The sequence below is a fragment of the Scyliorhinus torazame genome, chromosome 7 (genome assembly GCF_047496885.1).
Source record: "Scyliorhinus torazame isolate Kashiwa2021f chromosome 7, sScyTor2.1, whole genome shotgun sequence".
In the NCBI taxonomy this organism is placed as follows: Eukaryota; Metazoa; Chordata; class Chondrichthyes; order Carcharhiniformes; family Scyliorhinidae; genus Scyliorhinus; species Scyliorhinus torazame.
This window is the reverse complement of record NC_092713.1, coordinates 281,642,179-281,665,245: the sequence shown is the minus strand read 5'-3', so window position 1 is coordinate 281,665,245 and position 23,067 is coordinate 281,642,179. Positions and strand designations below refer to the sequence as shown.

At 48.9% G+C, this 23,067-nt stretch overlaps 1 protein-coding gene across 4 annotated transcripts in view; it reads left to right on the top strand.

Moving 5' to 3' along the window:
* The window catches only part of LOC140427072 (protein Shroom1-like), a 145,575-nt gene that overhangs the window by 82,391 nt on the left and 40,117 nt on the right, over window positions 1–23,067 (top strand). For all 4 annotated transcript variants that reach the window (XM_072512550.1, XM_072512548.1, XM_072512549.1 and 1 more), the window contains exons 4-7: window positions 10,281–11,021; window positions 12,296–12,799; window positions 16,851–16,983; window positions 21,042–21,314. In XM_072512550.1, coding sequence (XP_072368651.1) covers window positions 10,281–11,021; window positions 12,296–12,799; window positions 16,851–16,983; window positions 21,042–21,314 — 1,651 coding nt within the window. The remainder of the gene's footprint in view (window positions 1–10,280; window positions 11,022–12,295; window positions 12,800–16,850; window positions 16,984–21,041; window positions 21,315–23,067) is intronic.

Below are 23,067 nucleotides of genomic sequence, written 5' to 3'. Positions count from 1 at the left end.
CTACTACGTGGGACAGCCACGAGTATGCCACACCTGTGACAAAACGGGGCATGTTGCCGCAAACTGCAGTGTGACCTTCTGCAAAAACTGCAGGCAGGAGGGACACATGACTAAGGACTGCAAAGAAGACAAGTGCTGCAACCTGTGTGGGGAAGCCGACCATCTTTACAGGGCCTGCCCGAAACGCGGGGCGACATATGCACAGATCATCAGCAGCGGAGTTAAAAAGGCGACCAGAGAGGAGGTTCATACACCCCCCCACCGAAAAAGACACCACGGCACAGAATGTGGAAAAGCAACAGAAGGGCCCCCTACAAAAAGAGGAGGCCCCAGCACGCCCTGACAACCCAGCCCCAGCCTCATCTGACGAGGAACACTCAATGGAAGAGGAAGAGGATGGGACAAAGAATAAAGAGCCCTGGGAAACAGTGAACAGGGACAAACGAAAGAGAAAACAAAAAAACAAACGGAAGAAGCCCCCGACGGGGAGTGGGAAAATGCGACACCTTTCAGCCAGCGGACTTAGCGCCGACACCTCCTCGGATGAGGGAAAACAAGACAAGAATAGGCCTCAAATAAAGAGACTAAGCACCAATGTGGAACGGGAGGCACAGCCCCCCCAGACCACAGACCGGGAAGAAAATAAAACACGCCGAGGCAATCAACCTCTGGCTCATGGGAACAGCAATATGGCCAAAGGCCACCAAACGCCGGACATCAAAAACAAGGTCTCAGACCAACCCCCGAAAGTAACAAGCAGCAACAACCCAGGCGAAGACCGGCCTGCAACCCCAACACCTACTGACTGCCACAACGAACGACAGGGCTACACCAGCCCCCAAAATGCACCTGCATCAAGTTCACGGGGCCAGTGCGGACCAGAACAGTTTTCTCAGCCCTGCAACTGTGCTAAAGTTTGCGAGCACCACCGGCATGCTGGGGAACATCCAACAGCTGGAACAGCCAACTGTATAGACTCTGGACTCTTGAGACTGGTAAATCTACCTTTTTACAATGGGTTTAAAAATTGCATCCATAAATGTGCGAAGCATCAAAGATACTTCGCGGTGTGTAGCCACACTCAACTATTTAGCAAATGTGAAAGCTGACCTACTGTTCCTGCAGGAGTGCGGAATTCCGCACCTCAGCAACTACAGGCGCTGGTCGAGCTGGTGGTCCCATGGGCCATCCATCTGGTCAGGAGGAAACGACTGCCGCTCCTCCGGACTGGGTATTCTGCTGCGGGGAGGCAACTTCACCATCTCCGACGTTAAGGAGGTGGTGGGCGGGCGCCTCCTCGTAGCAGACGTGAAATACAAAAACACCCCTCTCAGACTTATTAATGAGTACGCCCCGGCCGTAAAAAGCGAGCGGCTGGCAGTCCTTCAGCAACTCCCACTGCTGTTGGCCACCTCCAAGCCGGTCATCCTGGGTGGTGACTTCAACTGCATCATCGATGCGGCTGGACGATCCGGCAGAGCCGACAGCAAACTAGACGCTACGTCCAGATTCCTGATGGAAACGGTATAAGACGCCAAGCTGCTCGACGTCTGCAGCAACCCTGCAGATAGAGCGTAGCGTAGATACACATGGTCACGGCCAGACGGGTCCGTCCGCTCCAGGATAGACTTCTTCTTTGTGTCCCGAGCTTTCACGGTTAGGTCCACCGACGTAAGGCCGGTGTTCTTCTCTGACCACTGCCTCCTACTGGCCGACTGCCACCTGCGGAAGACCAGGGGATAGGCAGGGGGACATGGAAGCTAAATGTAAAACTGCTGACCCCTGAGAACCTCGAGGAACTCAGGAGGGACTACAAGGGTTGAAGAACCGTGAAACCCCTTGTGGTAGTATGCATTAGGGGTCACGTGGGACTGTGAAGCCGTGATGTCATTGGCTGACAGATCCAGGGTCCTGGTTGGCTGTTGACCTCTAGCTCCGCCCTGAAGGCGGAGTATAAGAACCAGGCGTTCTCCCCCGCTGGCCAGTCTGTCACTGGACTGCGGGGAACAAGTCACGCTTAATAAAGCCTCATCGACTTCATCTCTATTCGTCTCTCGTGAGTCTTTGTGCGCTACAATTTATTAAGCGTGCTTAAAGGACGATGGAGCTCAGGATCATCCTGGAATGCCTGAGGATCAGCCCCAACGCAGTGAACTCAGCAGCAGTTTTCAAACACTGGCAGACTTGTTTCGAGGCCTACCTCAGAACAGCCCCCGGCCGGGTCACAGAAGACCAGAAACTATAGGTCCTGCACTCGAGGGTGAGCCCGGAAATTTTCCCTCTCATCGAAGACGCAGAGGATTTCCAGACGGCGTTCGCAGCACTAAAGAGCACCTATATTCGCCCAGTGAACCAGATCTACGCACGCTACCAACTCGCAATGAGACGGCAAAGTCCCGGAGAATCGCTGGACGAATTCTACGCCGCGCTGCTAATTTTGGGACGGGCCTGCAGCTGCCCGCCGGTAAACGCGATTGAACACATGGACATGTTGATGCGCTATGCTTTTGTCGCAGGTATGAACTCTCCCCAAATCCGCCAAAGGCTTTTGGAAAAAGAGTCGCTGGGACTCTCAGAGGCACGGGCCCTTGCAGCTTCCCTGGATGTAGCCGCGCGAAACGCCCGCGCGTACGGCCCCGACCGCGCGGCAGCCCCTTGGGCTCCATGGACCCCCGTCGCGACAAACCCCCCCCCCCCCCACCCCACAGGCTTGCGCGGTTCAGACTCCAAGTCGTCCCGGGGGAGCCCGCTGCTATTTCTGCGGCCAGGCGAAACACCCCCGGCAGCGCTGCCCGGCCCGCGCAGCGATTTGCAAGAACTGCGGGAAAAAGGGCCATTTCGCGGCTGTGTGCCGGCCCCGGGAGGTCGCCACTGTCCCAGGAGAAGAAGCAGTCCTGCGCGTTTCTAACGCTCCCCAACCCCCCCAGTGCCCTATGTACGACCCGCAAGCGCAGCAATTTTGGGTCCCGGCCACCGCTGTCCCCGGAGAACAAGGAGTCCTGCGCGTTTCAAACGCTCCCCAACCCCCCCAGCGCCCCATGTGCGACCCGCAGGCGCCGCCATTTTGGGTCCCGGCCACCACGAGGGGAGGAGAGGTGCCGCCATCTTGGGACCCCCCAGCCCTGTGCGATGCATGGGGGTGGCCATTTTGTTCACCCTCGCCGCCATCTTGGACGGCAACAACGGACCCCAGTGTCGACGGCTCCACGGGGTTCGAGGAAGACGCTCAAGCACTACGATCACGTCTGGCCTCAATGACGCTGGCCCAAGCACGGCCCCGGACGCTCCAGACGACGACAACAACGGTGCTGATAAACGGCCACGAGACACCATGCCTACTCGACTCCGGGAGCACAGAAAGCTTCATCCACCCCGACACGGTAAGACGCTGTTTTTTGACCATCCGTCCCAGTGCGCAAAAGATTTCCCTAGCTGCAGGATCCCACTCCGTATAGATTAAAGGCTTCTGCATAGTAACCCTAACGTTGCAAGGGAGGGAGTTTAAAAACTACAGGCTCTACGTCCTTCCCCAACTCTGCGCGCCCACATTACTGGGATTAGACTTCCAGTGCAATCTGCAGAGCCTAACCTTCCAATTCGGCGGCCCAATACCCCCACTCACTATCTGCGGCCTCCCAACCCTCAAGGTTGAGCCCCCATCCTTGTTTGCAAACCTCACCCCGGATTGCAAACCCGTCGCCACTAGGAGCAGACGGTACAGCACCCAGGACCGGACATTCATTCGGTCCGAAGTCCAGCGGCTACTGAAGGAAGGCATAATCCAGGCCAGCAATAGTCCCTGGAGAGCACAGGTGGTAGTAGTAAAGACAGGGGAGAAGCAAAGAATGGTCATAGACTATAGCCAGACCATCAACAGGTACACACAACTAGATGCGTACCCTCTCCCCCACATATCCGACATGGTCAATCGGATTGCCCAATATAAGGTCTTCTCCACCGTGGACCTCAAGTCCGCCTACCATCAGCCCCCCATCCGCCCAAGTGACCGCAAGTACACAGCCTTCGAGGCAGACGGGCGTTTATACCACTTCCTAAGGGTCCCATTTGGCGTCACAAACGGGGTCTCGGTCTTCCAACGAGAGATGGACCGAATGGTTGATCAACACGGGTTGCAGGCCACGCTCCCGTATCTCGACAACGTAACCATCTGCGGCCACGATCAGCAGGACCACGACGCCAACCTCCAAAAATTCCTCCAGACCGCTAAAGCCTTGAACCTCACATACAACGAGGACAAGTGCGTTTTCAGCACAAACCGTCTAGCCATCTTGGGATATGTAGTGCGCAATGGGATAATAGGCCCCGACCCCAACGCATGCGCCCCCTCATGGAATTTCCCCTCCCTCACTGCTCAAAAGCCCTAAAACGCTGCCTGGGGTTCTTTTCATATTACGCCCAGTGGGTCCCCCAGTACGCAGACAAGGCCCGCCCCCTAATACAGACCACGACTTTCCCTCTGTTGACAGAGGCTTGCCAGGCCTTCAGCCGCATCAAAGCGGATATAGCAAAGGCCACGATGCGCGCCATCGACGAGTCCCTCCCCTTCCAGGTCGAGAGCGACGCCTCCGATGTAGCTCTAGCGGCCACCCTTAACCAAGCGGGCAGACCCGTGGCCTTTTTCTCCCGAACCCTCCACGCTTCAGAAATCCGCCACTCCTCAGTGGAAAAGGAAGCCCAAGCCATAGTGGAAGCTGTGCGACATTGGAGGCATTACCTGGCCGGCAGGAGATTCACTCTCCTCACGGACCAACGGTCGGTAGCCTTCATGTTCGATAATGCACAGCGGGGCATAATTAAAAATGACAAGATCTTAAGGTGGAGGATCGAGCTCTCCACCTTCAACTATGAGATCCTGTACCGTCCCGGAAAGCTGAACGAGCCGTCCGATGCCCTATCCCGCGGCACATGTGCCAACGCACAAATTAACCGCCTCCAAACACTCCACGAGGACCTCTGCCACCCAGGGGTCACTCGGTTCTACCACTTTATAAAGTCCCGCAACCTCCCTTACTCTGTGGAGGAGGTCCGTACAGTCACAAGGAACTGCCACATCTGCACAGAATGCAAACCGCACTTTTTCAGGCTGGATGGTGCGCACCTGATCAAGGCTTCCCGTCCCTTTGAACGCCTTAGTCTGGATTTCAAATTGCCCCTCCCCTCCACCGACCGCAACACATACTTCCTGAATGTGGTGGACGAGTACTCCCGTTTCCCCTTCGCCATCCCCTGCCCTGACATGACAGCGGCCACAGTCATTAAAGCCCTTAACACCATATTCACACTGTTCGGTTGCCCCACATACGTCCACAGCGACAGGGGGTCCTCCTTCATGAGTGACGAGCTGCGCCAGTTCCTGCTCAGCAACGGTATAGCCTCGAGCAGGACGACCAGCTACAACCCCCGGGGGAACGGGCAAGTAGAGAGGGAGAACGGCACGGTCTGGAAGACCGTCCTACTGACCCTACGGTCCAGGGACCTCCCAGTTTCACGGTGGCAGGAGGTCCTCCCAGACGCTCTCCACTCCATCCGGTCGCTACTGTGTACTAGCACTAACCAAACGCCTCATGAGCGCCTCCTTGTCTTCCCCAGGAAGTCCTCCTCTGGAACGTCGCTGCCGACCTGGCTGGCGGCCCCAGGACCCATCTTGCTCCGAAAACATGTGCGGGCGCACAAGTCGGACCCGTTGGTCGAGAGGGTTCACCTCCTCCACGCGAACCCGCAGTACGCTTACGTGGAGTACCCCGACGGCCGACAGGACACGGTCTCCCTGCGAGATCTGGCGCCCGCCGGCAACACGCACACCCCCCCGACACCAATCACCCCCTCCCTGCCACCGGCGCACCCCGCCACCGCCCCCTTCCCGGGAGGATCGGTCCTCCTCCCAGGTCTGACCAGAAGTGAAGCTGAAGCAGAAACCGTAAGGCTCCCGGAGACGACAACACGGGAACAAGCACCACCACCGGGGCCGAGGCGATCGACAAGAACGACCAGACCGCCCGACCGACTCGTGGCACGATGTAACACTACAATGTTGTGGACTTTAACAAGAACTTTTTTTTTCTTTTCCCCCTTACGACCACTGTAAATAGTGCAAAACAAAAAAAAAACCCTGTACATACTGTGATGACATGCAAATGTTTTCCTCCCAGGACCAGCCTTGTAAACCCTTACCACCATGCGAAGTACCACCCCGCCGGGTTCATTTTTAACAAGGGGTGAATGTGGTAGTATGCATTAGGGGTCATGTGGGACTGTGAAGCCGTGATGTCATTGGCTGACAGATCCCGGGTCCTGGTTGGCTGTTGACCTCTAGCTCCGCCCTGAAGGCGGAGTATAAGAACCAGGAGTTCTCCCCCGCTGGCCAGTCTGTTACTGGACTGTGGGGAACAAGTCACGCTTAATAAAGCCTCATCGACTTCATCTCTATTCGTCTCTCGTGAGTCTTTGTGCGCTACACCCCTCTTTGAGGCCCTACATCTCTGGTGGGAAGCAATCAAGGGGAATAACAAGAGGTTCTTCATCCTCAAGGGCGTTCAAAAAGTGAGAGAGAGACGAGGGGTCATGTCCAGGCTCCAGAAAAGTATGCAGAATTTGCTCCAGCTGCAGTCGATGGGGGTGGATGTCAAGGAGGATCTCCAAGAGGTGAAGAGCCAGCAAGCCTCGCTCTACACCTCGGAGGCCTCCAACGTTATCTTCCGTTCCAGAGTCCGCTCCGTGGAGCAGGACGAAAAGTGCTCACGCTTCTTCTTCCAAAAGGTGCACAGAGAGACCTCTGTGATCAGCAGCCTGAAGGAAGAAGATGGCTCTGTAAAGTCATCGCAGTCTGACATCCTGAGGATCAGCCAATCCTTTTATGCGGGACTGTATGCCCTGAAGCCAACAGATAGCACTGTTTCCCAGACCTTCCTGTCGACTATCACGGAGGTCAAAGGCGACAGCGAGCTGGGAAACCTGGACAAACCACTAACTCTGGATGAGGCCGTCAAGTCCTTTGAGACGAGTAAAACTCCCGGAAGCGACGGCTTACCGGTTGAGTTGTATTCGGCTCTGTGGGACTGGATGGGCCCAGACCTGCTGGAAGTGTACGAGAGTATGCTTCTGGAAGGCAGCATGTCAGAGTCCATGAGGAAAGGCATCATCACCCTCATCTACAAGCAGAAGGGGGAAAGGGAAGAAATTCGAAATTGACGACCCATTTCACTGTTGAATGTGGATTACAAAATTCTAGCCAAGGTCATCGCCAATCGGGTCAGGTCTGCTCTGGAGTCGGTGATCCACCCTGACCAGACCTGTGCTGTACCCGGCAGGAAGATCGCTGATAGCCTCGCGCTACTCAGGGATACGATCGCCTATGTGCAGGACAGGAGGGTGGACACCTGCCTCATCAGACTTGACCAGGAGAAGGCTTTTGACAGAATATCACACACCTACATGATGGATGTGCTGTCCAAAATGGGGTTTGGGGAGGGAATTCGCAATTGGATCAAACTGCTCTACACAAACATCTATAGCGCAGTCTCAATCAATGGGTGGGATTCAGAAAAGTTCCAGATCAAATCCGGAGTCAGGCAGGGCTGCCCTCTCTCCTCTGCCCTTTTTGTGTGCTGCATAGAACCTTTTGCCGAGTCCATCAGGAAGGATCCGGGTATAAGGGGAGTGACGATCCCAGGCAGTGGAGGCATGCAAGTCAAGGCCTCCCTGTACATGGACGACGTTGCCGTCTTCTGCTCGGACCCTGCGTCTGTACGCAGGCTCTTGACCACCTGCGATCAGTTTGAACTGGCCTCGGGAGCCAAGGTAAACAGTGGCAAGAGCGAGGCCATGTTCTTTGGGAACTGGGACGACCGGTCCTTTGTCCCCTTCACTGTCAGGTCAGATTACCTGAAGGTGCTGGGGATATGGTTCGGAGCTGCTGGGGCGTGCACCAAAACCTGGGAGGAGCGCTTAGCAAAGGCAAGGCAGAAACTGGGCTGATGGGAGAAACGCTCCCTCTCCATTGCGGGCAAAACCCTGGTCATCAGGTGTCAGGTACTCTCGGTGCTACTGCACGTGGCGAAGGTCTGGCCCATAACCCGACCCTACGCCGCAGCAGCCACCCGAGCCATCTTCAAATTCATCTCGAGATCCAAGATGGACCGTGTCCGAAGGGACACCATGTACAAACCTCTGGAGAAGGGAGGGCGGAACGTACCCAACTCCTCCCTCATCCTGTTGGCCACCTTTGTGTCCAGCTGAACCAAGCTGTGCGTGGACCCCCAGTATGCAAACACCAAGTGTCACTACATACTGAGGTTCTACCTGTCCCCGGTGTTACGAAGGATGGCCTGGCCTCATTGCCGCGGAATGCTCCAAGTAGTTGGACCGTACCGTACGACCTGTCCTTCGTGGAAAAGTGTTTGAAGAAAAACACCTTTGACCACAAGGCAATGAAGCAGTGGTCAGCATGTAATGTCCTCGAGGCCCTCAGGGAAAAGGAGACCATGGAGGACATTGGATGGTTCCCTGAGCAGACTGCCAGAGTCATCTGGCAGAACGCCTCATCACCAGAACTTTCAAACAAGCACCAAGACCTAGCTTGGCTGGTGGTGAGAAGGGCCCTCCCTGTCAGATTCTTCATGCACACCCGAAGGCTCTGCGCCAATGCATGCTGCCCTCGGAGTGGCTGTGGGGGAAATGAGACGGTCACACACCTCCTTGTGGAATGTGCCTTTGCAAAGAAGGTCTGGAGAGAGATGCAGTGGTATTTGTCAAGGTTTATCCTGAACAAATCTGTGACACAGGACTCTGTGCTCTACGGACTGTTTCCAGGGACACACACCGAGACAAATATCAACTGCTGCTGGAAGGTCATCAACTCGGTGAAAGACGCTCTTTGGTCTGCCCAAAACTTGCTGATCTTCCAGTGCAAAGAATTGTCCTCGACCGAGTGTTGCAGACTGGCACATTCCAACGTCCAGGACTACGTGCTGAGGGACGCACTCAAGCTTGGGGCAGATGCCGCCAAGGCGCAATGGGGAAAGACCACTGTGTAAGGTCTTTCCAGCAAATGTACACCAAGGGGCGGGTAACAGACCCCCTCGGTCTGGGCCACCAACACTCCAATGTATAAAACAAACATGACAATGTAAATATTTAAGAAGGAATTGTAATGTAAAGAGTGATATGTGTATAATATTATCAAAATTGAATCGAATGGAAGAAAGTCAAGGCAATGTGTAACTCTGATGGAAATATACAGTCAAGACAATTCGAAATGCTCTGTAATGCTTATGATAAATTTTATGAATAAAGTATATTTTTTGAATAAAAAAAAACTGGTCCCCACAAATGGGGGCCAAACAGAACAGCACTTGTGGAGGTCTCCCAGGGCATCGGAGGCACCAGCAGCATGCCCTTTGAGCAGGTAGTGCCCTGGCACTGACGATGCCACCTGGGCTTGGCAGTGCCACCTGGGTGCCAGCTTGGTACTGCCCAGATGGCATTGGCAGTCGGTATGGGCGCTGCTAGGCTGGCACAGTGGCACAGTGGTTATCACTGCTGCCTCACGGCTCCAGGGACCCAGGTTCAATTGCGGCCTTGGATGACTGTGTGGGGTTTGCAAGTTCTCCCCAGCGTGGGTTTCCTCCGGGTGCTGCTGTTTCCAACCACAGTCCAAAGATGTGCAGGTTAGGGGCATTGGCCATGCTAAATTGTCCATTAATGTCCAGAAGGTTAGGTGGTGCTGCTGGGTTACGGGGATGGGGTGGAGATGTGGGCTTAAGTTGGGGGGCTCTTTCTAAGGGCCAGTGCAGACTTGATGGGCCGAATGGCCTCCTTCTATGGCATTGCCTAGGTGCCAAGCTGGCATTTTTTGCGCGCGTGTGATTGGGGTGACCTGCGGGGGCAGGACTGGGGACCCTACCATAGTGCTTTTGGGCTGGAGGTAGGTGGTCAGGGATCACTTCAGAAATCGGGCGCCATTTAAAAATGGCATTCCGATCTCTCGCTCCACTAGGGAACTCCGCTCGCTGGAACTCCCCAGTGTACACAACGGGGCTAATTGTGGCCTCAGCCACTGGGAAACATGTGGTTAAACATGCTCACTATGGGACTTTGTTCCGATTTGGTTGAATCAAGCCCCATATATCTACTATGTGGGAGCAAGGATGTGAAAATATTATAATCTCAGTTTTGCATGAAACAAATTAATTTTGTGACATTTGTGCTCTAATTCTGCATTCACAATCCTAATCTTGTCAATTTTTAATGTACTTTCTCAGGCCCATTACTGCTGCAATCAGTTCTGCGAATGTAACGATTTCCTGTGCAAAATGTAATGAAGACAAGCACGAAGACTTGGCACCCAGCAAACTGAAAAGACAAAGAGGAAAGTCCTTGAATGAATTGGCGTTGTCACTAGCCAGAAGTCCCACGCTACTGAGCCAAAGTTCTGACCAGCTCCACTGCTTGGTGACTGATGGTGAACCTGGATCCGAAACGGGAAATGCGGGATCTCAAGGAAGAACGAGTGAAGTGCAGGCTAAATGGAATAATGTAGCGATGACATCGAAAAGAGGACCCCCACCCCCACCGAGACTGCCTTTTTCCAAACAAAACTGGACTAAGTTAAAGAGGGAAGAAATGAAGTCAGGAACCAAGCAGGTCTCAGCCGCCACTGTGTTGGAGAGAGGTTCCAACATGGTCAAGGTTCATGCAGGTTATTTGGGTGCAGAACCTCCCTCTCCTAGATCTCCATCTCCACATTCCAAGCTGCCATCACCACTCAGGAAACCAGGGGATCAGCCGAATTCTCTTTCACCCCTGTCTTGCTGGGAAGATGAAGTATTTCTCGAGGATTCCTGTATAATATCAGAAAACAATCCAACAGATCCTTGCATAGCTTCCGAAAACATTTCTGTTCAATTTAACCTCTCACAACAGCATCCGTCAAAAACATTCGAACCTTCACCCACGGAGACATCAACAAATAAAGCAACCAAAGTAATTACACAATTGATCAGGTAAGGCAGCAAAGATGGGTTAATTTTATTGTTTTATTGCAGTTTTTAAATACTCTGACATTTATCTTACCCACAGGACCAATAGTCAAAGGTTAAGTGTCTCCTTTAACTCGGCTTCAGATAAGCACAGTCAATGTATTTCAAAGCTTTAGCTGCAAATACAAAACTCAGTATTAGGGACAAGGTCACCCCCTCGAATGTATCCGGTTTCTCCTTCACTGTTCATATTTCATGCTTCACCTGTGGAAATGAAAGATAATAAAGACAGCACAAGGGTGAGCTTGACACCAAAATTGCTACGCCTCAAGGTTCCAGTTTGTTGAATGTCGAATCGTGGTGCTGCTGGAAATTTTAATTAGTCTTGGAGGGGGAGGAGGGTGCCGTGTGGGGATGGGACCCTCACTGCCGCTACCCATGGCCTCCGGAAATCTTAATATGGCTTTGCTGAGAAGTGGGCAGGCACCTTCCTTTATAAACCAAAGGATCAATCTCAACCGTGATCATAGTGGGAGCTACCTCTCATCTGAGTGACAATGGAGAGGAAAGTTTGTGCTATTTGATAAACTTTATTATTGTCACAAGTAGGCTGGGACAAACTTACTGTGAAGATCCCCTAGTCACCACACTCTGGCGTCTGTTCGGGTACACGGAGGGAGAATTCAGAATGTCCAATTCACCTAACAACCACGTCTTTCAGGACTTGTGGGAGGAAACCGGTGCACCCGGAGGAAACCCACGCAGCCACGGGGAGAACATACAGACTCTCCACAGACAGTGCACCAAGCCGGGAATTGAACCTGGGACCCTGGCGCTGTGAAGCAACAGTGCTAGCTACTGTGCCGCTCCCTCTGATGTAAGAAAATCATTTCCCCTTTTGCCCAAGCCCAAAAATATATTAAATGTTCTTATACTTTTTATTACTTTCTGTGACCCAATCCTGCTTGGAGTCCATTAACTAAAGCTCTTTTAGTTCAGGGCTCTGTTAATAATCCTCATCAATACCAACCTTTTATTGCCCCACCAAGGTAATGTCAGAATAATGTTGGAAAATACCTTTCCCAGCACATTTTTCCTTAATTTTCCTTCCGTGGTGGAAGCAAACTATGGTTATGGGTTAAAATGCAATGCAGACATTTATGGTGGATGTGGTTGGTAGAGAAGAGGGACCTCCTGACCCAAGAGGGAGCTGACTCATTCATTGTGAATCTGCGATGCTTTTTAAATGTCATCTTGACTATAGCTTTTAGACATCACCCCATGTTTCTCTCTTCTAGTGAAAACAATTCACTGACAACAAGGGAATCTGTTCAGATAAATCCAGGAGGAAATGGCAAGGAACACCATTACAGGTACATGCCATCAGAGTTGGGATCTTTGGCAAACTGTTCTAACACCAGTTTCAAAATGCCCTTACCAATATCTATGGCACAAGCTGAAAAATCTGTTGAGGACGAAAGTGAGAACAATAAGTTGTTTCCAGTAAAAAGCCATCAAGATAACAGGAAAGAACTAACTCAGCAACTTTCAACAGACCCAGGTACTGTCTCGGTCCAACGGAGGGTGAAGACAAAGTCCCCTGAAGACCAGAGAATGGAGGAGCTCATGAAGGAAATTATAGACGAGGATCATTCACTCGCAGATGTCCTTGATCCCAGTCCCAGAAGGAAAACTATAATGGATCTTGTGGAAGAGCTGTTTCAAAAGGATACCTTAGTGCTTGAGGCATGTCAGAGGAAGCAAACGTTCAGTCAGACAATGGAGAAAGAAACCAAGAATACGTAAGTAATTTAAGTACACATTCTTGCATGTACCCTGCCAATAAATCAGAGTGTGAAAGGATTACTGAAAATTGAGTGAGCAAAGTGATGCTTTTAAGGTCTTAAAATATGTTGATAATGATTTTGGAACACTTGTCATCATGCTTGATGTAGTCAGAATAGTGATTTTAGTTATTAATTCTATTCTTTAGCCTCCACCAATGTTGTTTTGAACTATGCAAGAATGAACTAGAATAGTTTCCCATCCAATTTCTTCACTTCCTTTGTGCGGGTCACTTGTCAGGTGCCACCGGTAGGTGAGTTCAAGATTTGGGCAGGGTTGGAGGGTAACTAGACCCCGAGTTTAGTGGTACATTGGGATATGAATTGATGCATTACTAAATGGGATCAGGGAAAGAGTGGCTGGGAAACACTAGTTGGGATGTCAATTAACATTTAATAGCAAAAGTCTATCTCTTTCTGTGATATGCAAATGGATAAACTCTGGGCAGAAGTATTCTGCTCTGACACTGGCAGCAGTCTCTTCTTTCTCCAGTGTTATAAATGTTATTGAAACTGTTCAAATATAAAGTGATTATTGGTTAGCGTTCAGGGTCATCCGCAACCCAAGCCATACCGAAAATCTCACTCGCTATCACTTTTCCCATGTACCTACCTGACAGCGACAATGAAATGTGTACTGAGAACAATTGGAAAAGATAGTGGGCGGGATTGTCCAGTCCCCCAGCCACGCATTCCTCGGCAGCACGCCATTCGCTGGTGACGGGGTTCTCCACTTGTCAATGGGATTTCCCATTGAAGTCACCCCATGCCAGCAGGAAACCCGCGCATGGAGGTGTACTGCCGGCGGGAAAAGAGAATCCGAACGGTCGGAGAATTCCAACCAGTATCTTTGTGCCCGAGCTCTGTGCCATCTGGTGCAACAGACTGACCCAGTGGTGAGGTTGAGAAGAGACCGGGGTCCACACTAGATATCATAGAATTTACAGTGCAGAAGGAGGTCATTCGGCCCATCGAGTCTGCACCGGCTCCTGGAAAGAGCACCCTACCCAAGGTCAACACCTCCACCCTATCCCCATGACCCAGTAACCCCACCCAACACTACATTTGTGGCTTGAACTAATATGGAAGTATTATTGAAAAAAAAAGAGACATGCTATCAAAGCTTTTCATCTTGCACTCATCAAGGCAGCTTGCAAGAAAATGGAGGTCAAGGTGCTGAGGCAACAACCCAGGCCTGTTCATATGGCACTTTTATTGTGGAAAGATATAACAAAACCTGCTCACAAAATGGAGCACAACAAGGAGCAATAACTAGGGTTTCAATTTATTTTGCATTTAGTACTTCATATAAAACTGTCAGATACCATAGATTTTTGGATCCATCAGCAAGTCCCTGCATTCCTTTAATTTGCTCCACTGTAAATGGAGAGGCAGATGTGACATTGATATGTTTAATTGTATCACACAGTCTCTCACACAGCCGAGGAAAGGACTGTAGCGAGTGGCAAGAACATGCTGCTGAACACCACTGGCTGACACATTTATCTTAAATTAATAATGGTTGGGTTTTTTCATGCTACTCTCAGGATGAATATAATTCTTCCACAAGATCCATTATAGTTTTCCTTCTGGGACTGGGATCAAGGCCACTTGATCCATCTAATATCATCCACTACGATTAGGCTTAATTTTACCTTTTCCTGGCTTGCTCTTGGGCTCTTTGTCCTATTATGCTGGAGCTGAAGTGGTGGTCTGGATCTACCTTTTTCATCCTAATTACTATTTAAATGCAGTAAAATCTTTATTATCAGACAATAGAAGGTACCGGTTAATCAAAAATACTGCTTAAGGAGGAGTTCCATTTATTAATGATGACAGCACTACATTTGTGGCATGAACTAATATGGGAGTATTATTGAAAAAAAAGAGACATGCTATCAAAGCTTTTCATCTTGCACTCATCAAGGCAGCTTGCAGGAAAATGGAGGTCAAGGTGCTGAGGCAACAGCAGGCCTGCTCATCCGATTTTTGCCCCATTTCCACCAGAATCCTTTACAATCTCAAATGGGATCATGGAGGTGCATCCAGCAGCTAGGGCTCTATTTTAACTTCCCCGCTGCCTGGTAATAACGAGGCATGTTAAAATCGGACTGAACCATTCCTTTCCCACTCCAATCTGTCCAACTACAATGTGAAATTAAGGGTGGCACGGACACTCGCCCCCTGTCCTCTTGATTACCCTTGCCATCTCTTCCACCAGTCTAGCGGAAGTCATGCTGTAACAGTGTCGACTTTCCTGACCTGTAAGAACAACATTTTTGTGACAGCAATTCTGGTGGTAGCCCACCTTACAAACATTTTACAAGAGAGAAATAGACCATTAGGGCCAGCATGTCCACTCCGTTGTTTATGATCCATTCCACTTCAGCTAATCCCTTTAACATATCCTTCTATTCCTTTCTCCCTCATTAAACTGCCTCAAAGTTCCTTGTATAGGAATTACCTATAGTGGTATAATGGAGTGAACAGAAGTCCTTCCCCAAGAAGAATGGAGTTGAGATTGAAGATCAGCCATGATCTTGTTGAATGGCAGTGCAGGCTCGAGAAGGCAATATGCGAAACTCCTGCTCCTATTGATCATGTTAAAATAAATTCCCACCTGGTCTATTGATATCATCCGTTGGAGTGAGGCAAAGAATTTCTCAATTGAGAATTCTCACCAACTGCTTTGTGCTCTGGACTCGTACACACCTATTATACGCTCGTTTGGGTCTCCCTCCAAACTTATTTAATCTAAGACTCTGGTGGCCACCAAGACAGATATATGTTTGAGCAGGATTTCAACCCACATCCAGAGAGTTGTAACAATATTACAATATTAGTTCACTACATCAACCAGTCTCTTATTTTCCAAATGATGTGTTTTACAATGATAGTTTGGTATTGGTAGAATTACAGTAAGAGTACCAAAGAGAAAATCTTTGGTTTCAAATTTCAGCATCCGCAGTAATTTGCTTTTATTACAGTAAGAGTAAGGGGAATCAGCTGGAGGGGTGTTGGAGGGAGGTGTTCAGTGGTCCTGTCCAAAACTGGAAGGCAGCACGGTAGCACAAGTGGATAGCACTGTGGCTTCACAGCGCCAGGGTCCCAGGTTCAATTCCCCACTGGGTTAATGTCTGTGCGGAGTCGGCACGTTCTCCCTGTGTCTGCGTGGGTTTCCTCCAGGTGCTCCGGTTTCCTCCCACAGTCCAAAGACGTGCAAGTTAGGTGGATTGGTCATGCTAAATTGCCCTTAGTGTCCAAAAAGGTTAGAAGGGTTATTGGGTTATGGGGATAGGGTGGAAATAAGGGCTTAAGTGGGTCAGAGCAGACTCGATGGGCCGAATGGCCTCCTTGAGCCGGGTCCTCTGGAGGCCATATTTGGGGTATCGGATTGGCCAGGGTTGGAAGCGGGTGCGGAAGCAGATGTTTTAGTCATCACCTCGCTGTTCGCCCGAAGGCAGATCCTGTTGGGGTGGAGGTTAGTTTCTCCACCCTGTGCCCTGGCGTGGCGGGGGGGGGGGATCTGTTGCAGTTTTTAATACATGAGAAGCAGAAGTTTGAGTTGAAGGGAAGGATGGAAGTGTTCTACAATTCATGGGCTTTGTTTATTATGCAGTTTCAAGAATTGGATGACATCGGACATTGGGCGGGGGGGGGGAGGTTGGGAGGGGGGGTTAGACTGTGTATTTTGTTGATGACTATGTATGGGGGATGGGGGATTCCTGATTCCTTTTCTTTGATGCTTGTATTTAAAATGTTGAGGGTTGTTTGGGGGTTGGTGGGCAGAAGGGATTGTTGGCCAGGGGGTTGACATTGTATTTGTTACAGTTGATGGTTTGTTGGTGGTGTAAATGTGGATGAAAATGTGAAAAAGGAGAATAAAAATATATTTAAAAAAAAGAGTAAGTGGAATCACAGAGGTCATGTTGATGCCTGATGTTCTGTAGTGTTAATGCAGTTCATTGGAAGCATAACCCCTGCTCTCTTATCCAATTCTTTTTATCAGAGACAAGCAAGATACTCAATTCTCATCTTCTCCAAAAGGAGATTCTCAATCTGAATTACCCATCAAAATTAATCAGGAAAAAGAGAAGGCCAAATGTAAAATGGAGTCCCCAAGTGGTGCCTCAGAAAAGAAGGTGAGTGTTTAATGATGAGACCCCAGTTCCAGCTCTGTTCCTCTGAAGCCAACATTTGTAAGGGCCACGAAGAATCCAGCACGAGTTTTAAGGATACAAAGTAATAACATTTATTTACTATAACATATATACATAACAGTAGCAGCAACTTCCCTTGCTACATACTCCTTCCTGCTGGTTCCTGAACTGGCCAGCTTTATTTATACTAGGAGTTTACTAGTGGTTTCTCCGCCCCCCCCCCCCCCCCCCCCCCCCCTCATTGGGGAAGCTCATACTCCCACAGGATTGTGGGATAGTCATTAGTCCCCAGCCAATGGTAAGTAGGCAGGTTATAACACCAACTTTGGGGATAACTGCATTCCAGTATCTTATACACTCGATACAATGTACTTTCACTATTGCCATCTGCAACGTGACATGCTATTTTGTGTTCACCACCTCTGTGCTTAAGACAAATTTTCACAGTGTCCTAATGCCCTTAGGCAGGTGATCATCTTCCATGGGCCTGTTCCTTGGTTCGTCACCTACTAATGGAAGATAACCTGGCACATTCTAATGTGTTACAAGTAATGAGAAAAGATTTCTTCTGTGCAACAAAATCGTAAATGTATTCTTTCTAAATAAACTTTTATTTTTGTTGCACAGAGGGCATCCTTACGTTGGAACTAAATTGCAGGGATTTGGTATTATCACATTTAGTGTTTTTTGATTTTTTTTTCTTGCAAAACGTTTTGGGATTAAGTTGTACTTCTAGTGTTGTATTTTCAAACGTAAATTATAAGGAATATCACAAGTTTGGGAATTGGGTATTAAAACCAGATGGCCCAATATGGGGACAGTCACAACTTAGAATTCATTTCAAATTCATACAACAAAGATTTATTTATTGCATTCTCCAGACCCATTAGCTGGGATGACCGGGGGATAATTAGTTGTCTCATCCTGAGGGCTAACTAGTATTGCCACCTTCGTCGGAGGCCAATTTTGTTCACTTGGCTCAGGCCTGAGGTGCCCGGGGAACATATCCTCCTGGGTGAGTGGGTAATCCACTTGGTTGATAGCTCTGTTGATGAATCCCTGCATGAGAAAATGTCAAAGACATGCTTCTTGGGGTCAGAATTAACAGACATTGGAAGGGAGTTGTTCGGTTTTGAACACAGGAGTCCTCAACACATCCAAGCCCCAGAGCTGCAAAACCAACAATTTAGGAAGTTTGGTTTGGAAGTTGATTTACCTAGAAAGAAAAACAAGTAAGTTCGCCCGTGAAAGAAATAGGACGTGTGGTTTATTATTTTCCCATTTTTCAAGGAGAGAGTGGGATTGATTGGGCCAAAATTTTCTTTGTGACTTTCATGTGATCACTGGCCACTTCCAAACTGAAACAGCTTAACAATCCCTGCCTGACCTTGTTCTACTAAGTGTTTCTCTGCCTGCCTTCAAACTATATGGAAAATCATACATGAAGACACCATTTCTAATTTAGACCACAAGGTGCCATTGGTATATACATGTGTTTTAGAGTTACCAGCTCTGATTTGGTTTATTCCTGGAGGCAAAACCATGTGACATTTGATCACATGACATGTCCTGCAGTTTCTTTTCTGATAAGATCCCTTTATTCCCCAGCTCCTCCTCTTTCCAGGTTGAGTCACTCTATTCCTGTAAGCTCTTTGTAATACCCGTACAATGGGATAGGGCTGAAAAAGTGCCATTCCTTACAATTGCAACTTTACTTGCCGAGTACATTTTCTGCACAATAGGTCAAGTTTATTTTGTTTCTAGATAGCACTGGATTTTCATTGCTCAGAGAGCTTTCAGAACACCAAAGAAAGAGTCCACCTGAGTATTTTTCCTGTTTAGAAAAGTTACCTCACTGCAGTTCATGTCTGCCATCGCTACAAGCAGGTCTAATATTCATGGTTAGCGACAACACCACATTGTACACTTTCCCAGCATTACCCAAACAACTGAAAGTTTGACCTCAGACTCAAAACGTTACCGATTTCTCATGCGTATCTATAAGAGGTAGAGATGACTTAAAAAATCATTCAGCCATGCTGGTATTATACCAAAGCACTAATTCATTTGACTTGCAATCCTTAATAAATGTCAAGACACTTGGGGCCGGAGTTTTGCCATAAAAGCTGAAAGCTTAAATCGGGACATTCCACCGGTGTGAAGGAACGGCGAATCCAAGCCCTTATCTGCCCTGCAGGAGGGCTTGCGTCTCCTCCATAAATTTGTGACTCCTACACTGTGGTTAATTTTTAAAAAATAACCTTTAATTGTCACAAGTAGGCTTACATTAACACTGCAATGAAGTTACTGTGAAAGGTCCCTTGTCGCCACACTCCGGCACCTGTTCGGGTACAGTGAGAGAGAATTCTGAATGTCCAATTCACGTCTTTCGGGACTTGTCGGAGGAAACCGGAGCACCTGGAGGAAACCCACATAGTCACAGGGAAAAGGTGCAGACTCCGCACAGACAGTGACCTAAGCCAGGAATCGAACCTGGGATCTGTGAAGCAACAGTGCTAACCACTGTGCTATCGTGCAGGTCCTTGGACAAACAGGCTCTGTTTGAACTCAACACTAATTTCAAATGATTTCAGGTACCCCATTTGTGTGATTCACACCCTGCACTCTTTCCCCCCTCCCAACTCCCACCTCCAAAACTGGCCAAAATGCGATCTGCCAGAAATGAAGGCATCCACATCTGGATACCTCCTGCCATTTTTAAAGTCCTCCTCCAGAGTTGACCTGACTCTGCAATAATCCAGCCCTTAATCTATGTTTGTTGACAGTGGGCATGTCTTCAAGTCCTGGTCATTCACAAGATAAATCAAGTAAATTACATGACAACAGAGCACCAACTCTCAGATCTCCAGCAATTGTTATCACAAGAAACAATCAAACACTGAACTTACTAACCTTCATTAAGCAATAAGTGGACTGTAAAAATTTGTAAATGCCCAAACATTGATGAACAACATTGTGGCACTTAAAAAAAAAAAAAAAAGAAAACTTGCACAATATGAACAAAGTACTCAAGATTGAATTGGACAGATTCTCTCCATTATTAGTTGCAGGCTGGTTATACAGGAGATGAGTTTCTCCATTGCTCTCTGGTTGTATCAAATGACTTCCAGTTTGGTGGAAGGCAAACTAGATAACCTTGGTCTTTTTACTGTTTAGCAGTTTCTACGTGCCCATATATTTCTATTTCTATAACTTAATATTGGGCAGTGTGAGCACACCCCTGAACATGTGCTGCACACTTTTTAACAGGAAGATTATGGGCTGAATTCTCCACCCTCGGGTTCTCCGTTTTGTCGGCAGCCCGGGGATTTCCCGACGGCGTAGGGCTGCCCCACAATAGGAAACCCCATTGACCAGCTGGCGAAACGGAACATCCCGACGGTGTGCCGCAGTGGGAGGAAGAATCCCACCCTATAAATTTCTAATCTTTTTTTAAAATATAAATTTAGAGCACCCAATTCATTTTTTCCAATTAAGGGGGAATTTAGCGTGGCCAATCCACCTACCCCGCACATCTTTGGGTTGTGGGGGCGAAAGCCACGCAAACACGGGGAGGATGTGCAAACTCCACATGGACAGTGACCCAGAGCCAGGATCGAACCTGGGACCTCGGAGCCCTGAGGCAGCAGTGCTAATCACTGCGCCACTGTGCTGCCCCAGAAATCTCTATTCTTTGAATCGGTTTGTGATTGTGTGGCACATAAAACACAGAAGATACCTTCACCTCATATCATTGCCTCATACTGAGATGTATATTAAAATCTGGCCTGCCAGCCGAGCGAGACAGACGGGTCCAGCATATACATGGTGGCCATGCGCTTCTTGCTGCGTTCCTGATGTGTTCTAACTTTCTGTCATTTTAACTACTGGGAGCCACAGTTCAATTTCCTATTGCAGGAACCAAACAGTTCCATCACTCACCTTGGCCCCCACTTGCCACTCTTCTGCCCCAGATATAAAATTGTGAGTGTGTTTCAAGAGAATGTGCATGCTAAAAATTATTTTGCTTTGATTTTCAGAAGGAACTAATTAACACAATTAAATGTAAACTTCAAAAGCTTCAGGAAGCTAAAGCTAGCTTAAATGAAGATGTCAAAATGAATAGCTCGCTAGGTGAAGACATTGAGGCCTGGGTCAATGATGTCTGCACACCGAATGAAATCCAGAAATACAAGACCTTCATCGAGGATTTGGGCAAGGTGGTGAACTTGCTGCTGTGCCTCTCAAGCCGTCTGGTGCGAGTAGAAAGCGCCCTGACTAAAGTCAACGAGGCCACTGACTTGGGAGAGAAGGTTTGTTGGAATAATCTAGTTGTATTTGGGTTGGCATTTTACTAAAGCTGACATTACTGAACAGAATCAGGAGTCAAAATATTCTATTTGTTACTACCAGAATATTTGAAATTTCCAACTGATTTTGGCCGTTGATTCATGTGAATTTTGAGTTCCCCATCTAATGCTAATCTAAGCACGTACCGAGATTACCTGCATTGCATTTTAAGGAAAGAGCATTCTCGTGATTCTGCAGTTGAAGAGAAACAACATTCAGGTGCAGAAGCATCCCTTCTTCCTAGTAATATGGTGTAAAACAGCACGTCAGAGAATGTTTCATTCCTGTCAAGTATTTCCCATGTACTGTCATTAGTTACATTTAATATTAGCGTTGCTGATATTAGGCTCATGGGTCTGATTCATAAGTTTGTGGATTTAGATTTACTACAGACTTGAACACGCAATTTAGGTTAATGCCGAGAACTGAATCTTCATCTGGGTTTGGGAAAAGCCGACCTGCACACTTTCGTGACAGGCAAACTGCCCACCCAATCCATGTTCTCAGTGCAGTTTCTGAGCTGTGAACCAGTGCAGTTTGTGAGCTGCGAACCAGTGCAGTTTGCGAGCTGTGAACCAGTGCAGTTTGTGAGCTGTGAACCAGTGCAGTTTGCAAGCTGCGAACCAGTGCAGTTTGCGAGCTCTGAACCAGTGCAGTTTGTGAGCTGTGAAGCAGTGCAGTTGGCGAGCTGTGAACCAGTGCAGTTTGCAAGCTGTGAATCAGTGCAGTTGGCGAGCTGTGAACCAGTGCAGTTTGCGAGCTGTGAACCAGTGCAGTTTGCGAGCTGTGAACCAGTGCAGTTGGTGAGCTGTGAACCAGTGCAGTTGGTGAGCTGTGAACCAGTGCAGTTTGGAGCTGTGAACCAGTGCAGTTTGTGAGCTGTGAACCAGTGCAGTTTGTGAGCTGTGAACCAGTGCAGCTTGTGAGATGTGAACCAGTGCAGTTTGTGAGCTGTGAACCAGTGCAGTTAGCAAACTGTGAACCAGTGCAGTTTGTGAGCTGTGAACCAGTGCAGTTTACGAGCTGTGCGCCGGTGCAGTTTGCGAGCTGTGAACCAGTGCAGTTAGCTTGCTGTGAACCAGTGCAGTTTGCGAGCTGTGAGCCAGTGCAGTTTGCGAGCTGTGAACCAGTGCAGTTAGCTTGCTGTGAACCAGTGCAGTTTGTGAGCTGTGAACCAGTGCAGTTTACGAGCTGTGAACCAGTGCAGTTTGGAGCTGTGAACCAGTGCAGTTTGTGAGCTGTGAAACAGTGCAGTTGGGGAGCTGTAACCCAGTGTAGTTGGTGAGCTGTGACCCAGTGCAGTTTGTGAGCTGTGACCCAGTGCTGTTTGTGAGCTGTGAACCAGTGCAGTTGGTGAGCTGTGAACCAGTGCACTTTGCAAGCTGTGAACCAGTGCAGTTTGCGAGCTGTTAACCAGTGCAGTTTGTGAGCTGTGAACCAGTGCAGTTTACGAGCTGTGAACCAGTGTAGTTTGTGAGCTGTGAAACACTGCAGTTTGTGAGCTGTGAGCCAGTGTAGTTGGTCAGCTGTGACCCAGTTCAGTTTGTGAACTGTGAACCAGTGCAGTTGGTGAGCTTTGAAACAGTGCAGTTTGCAGCTGTGAACCAGTGCAGTTTGTGAGCTGTGAACCGGTGCAGTTTGTGAACTGTGAACCAGTGCAGTTTGCGAGCTGTGAACCAGTGCAGTTGGTGAGCTGTGAACCAGTGCAATTTACGA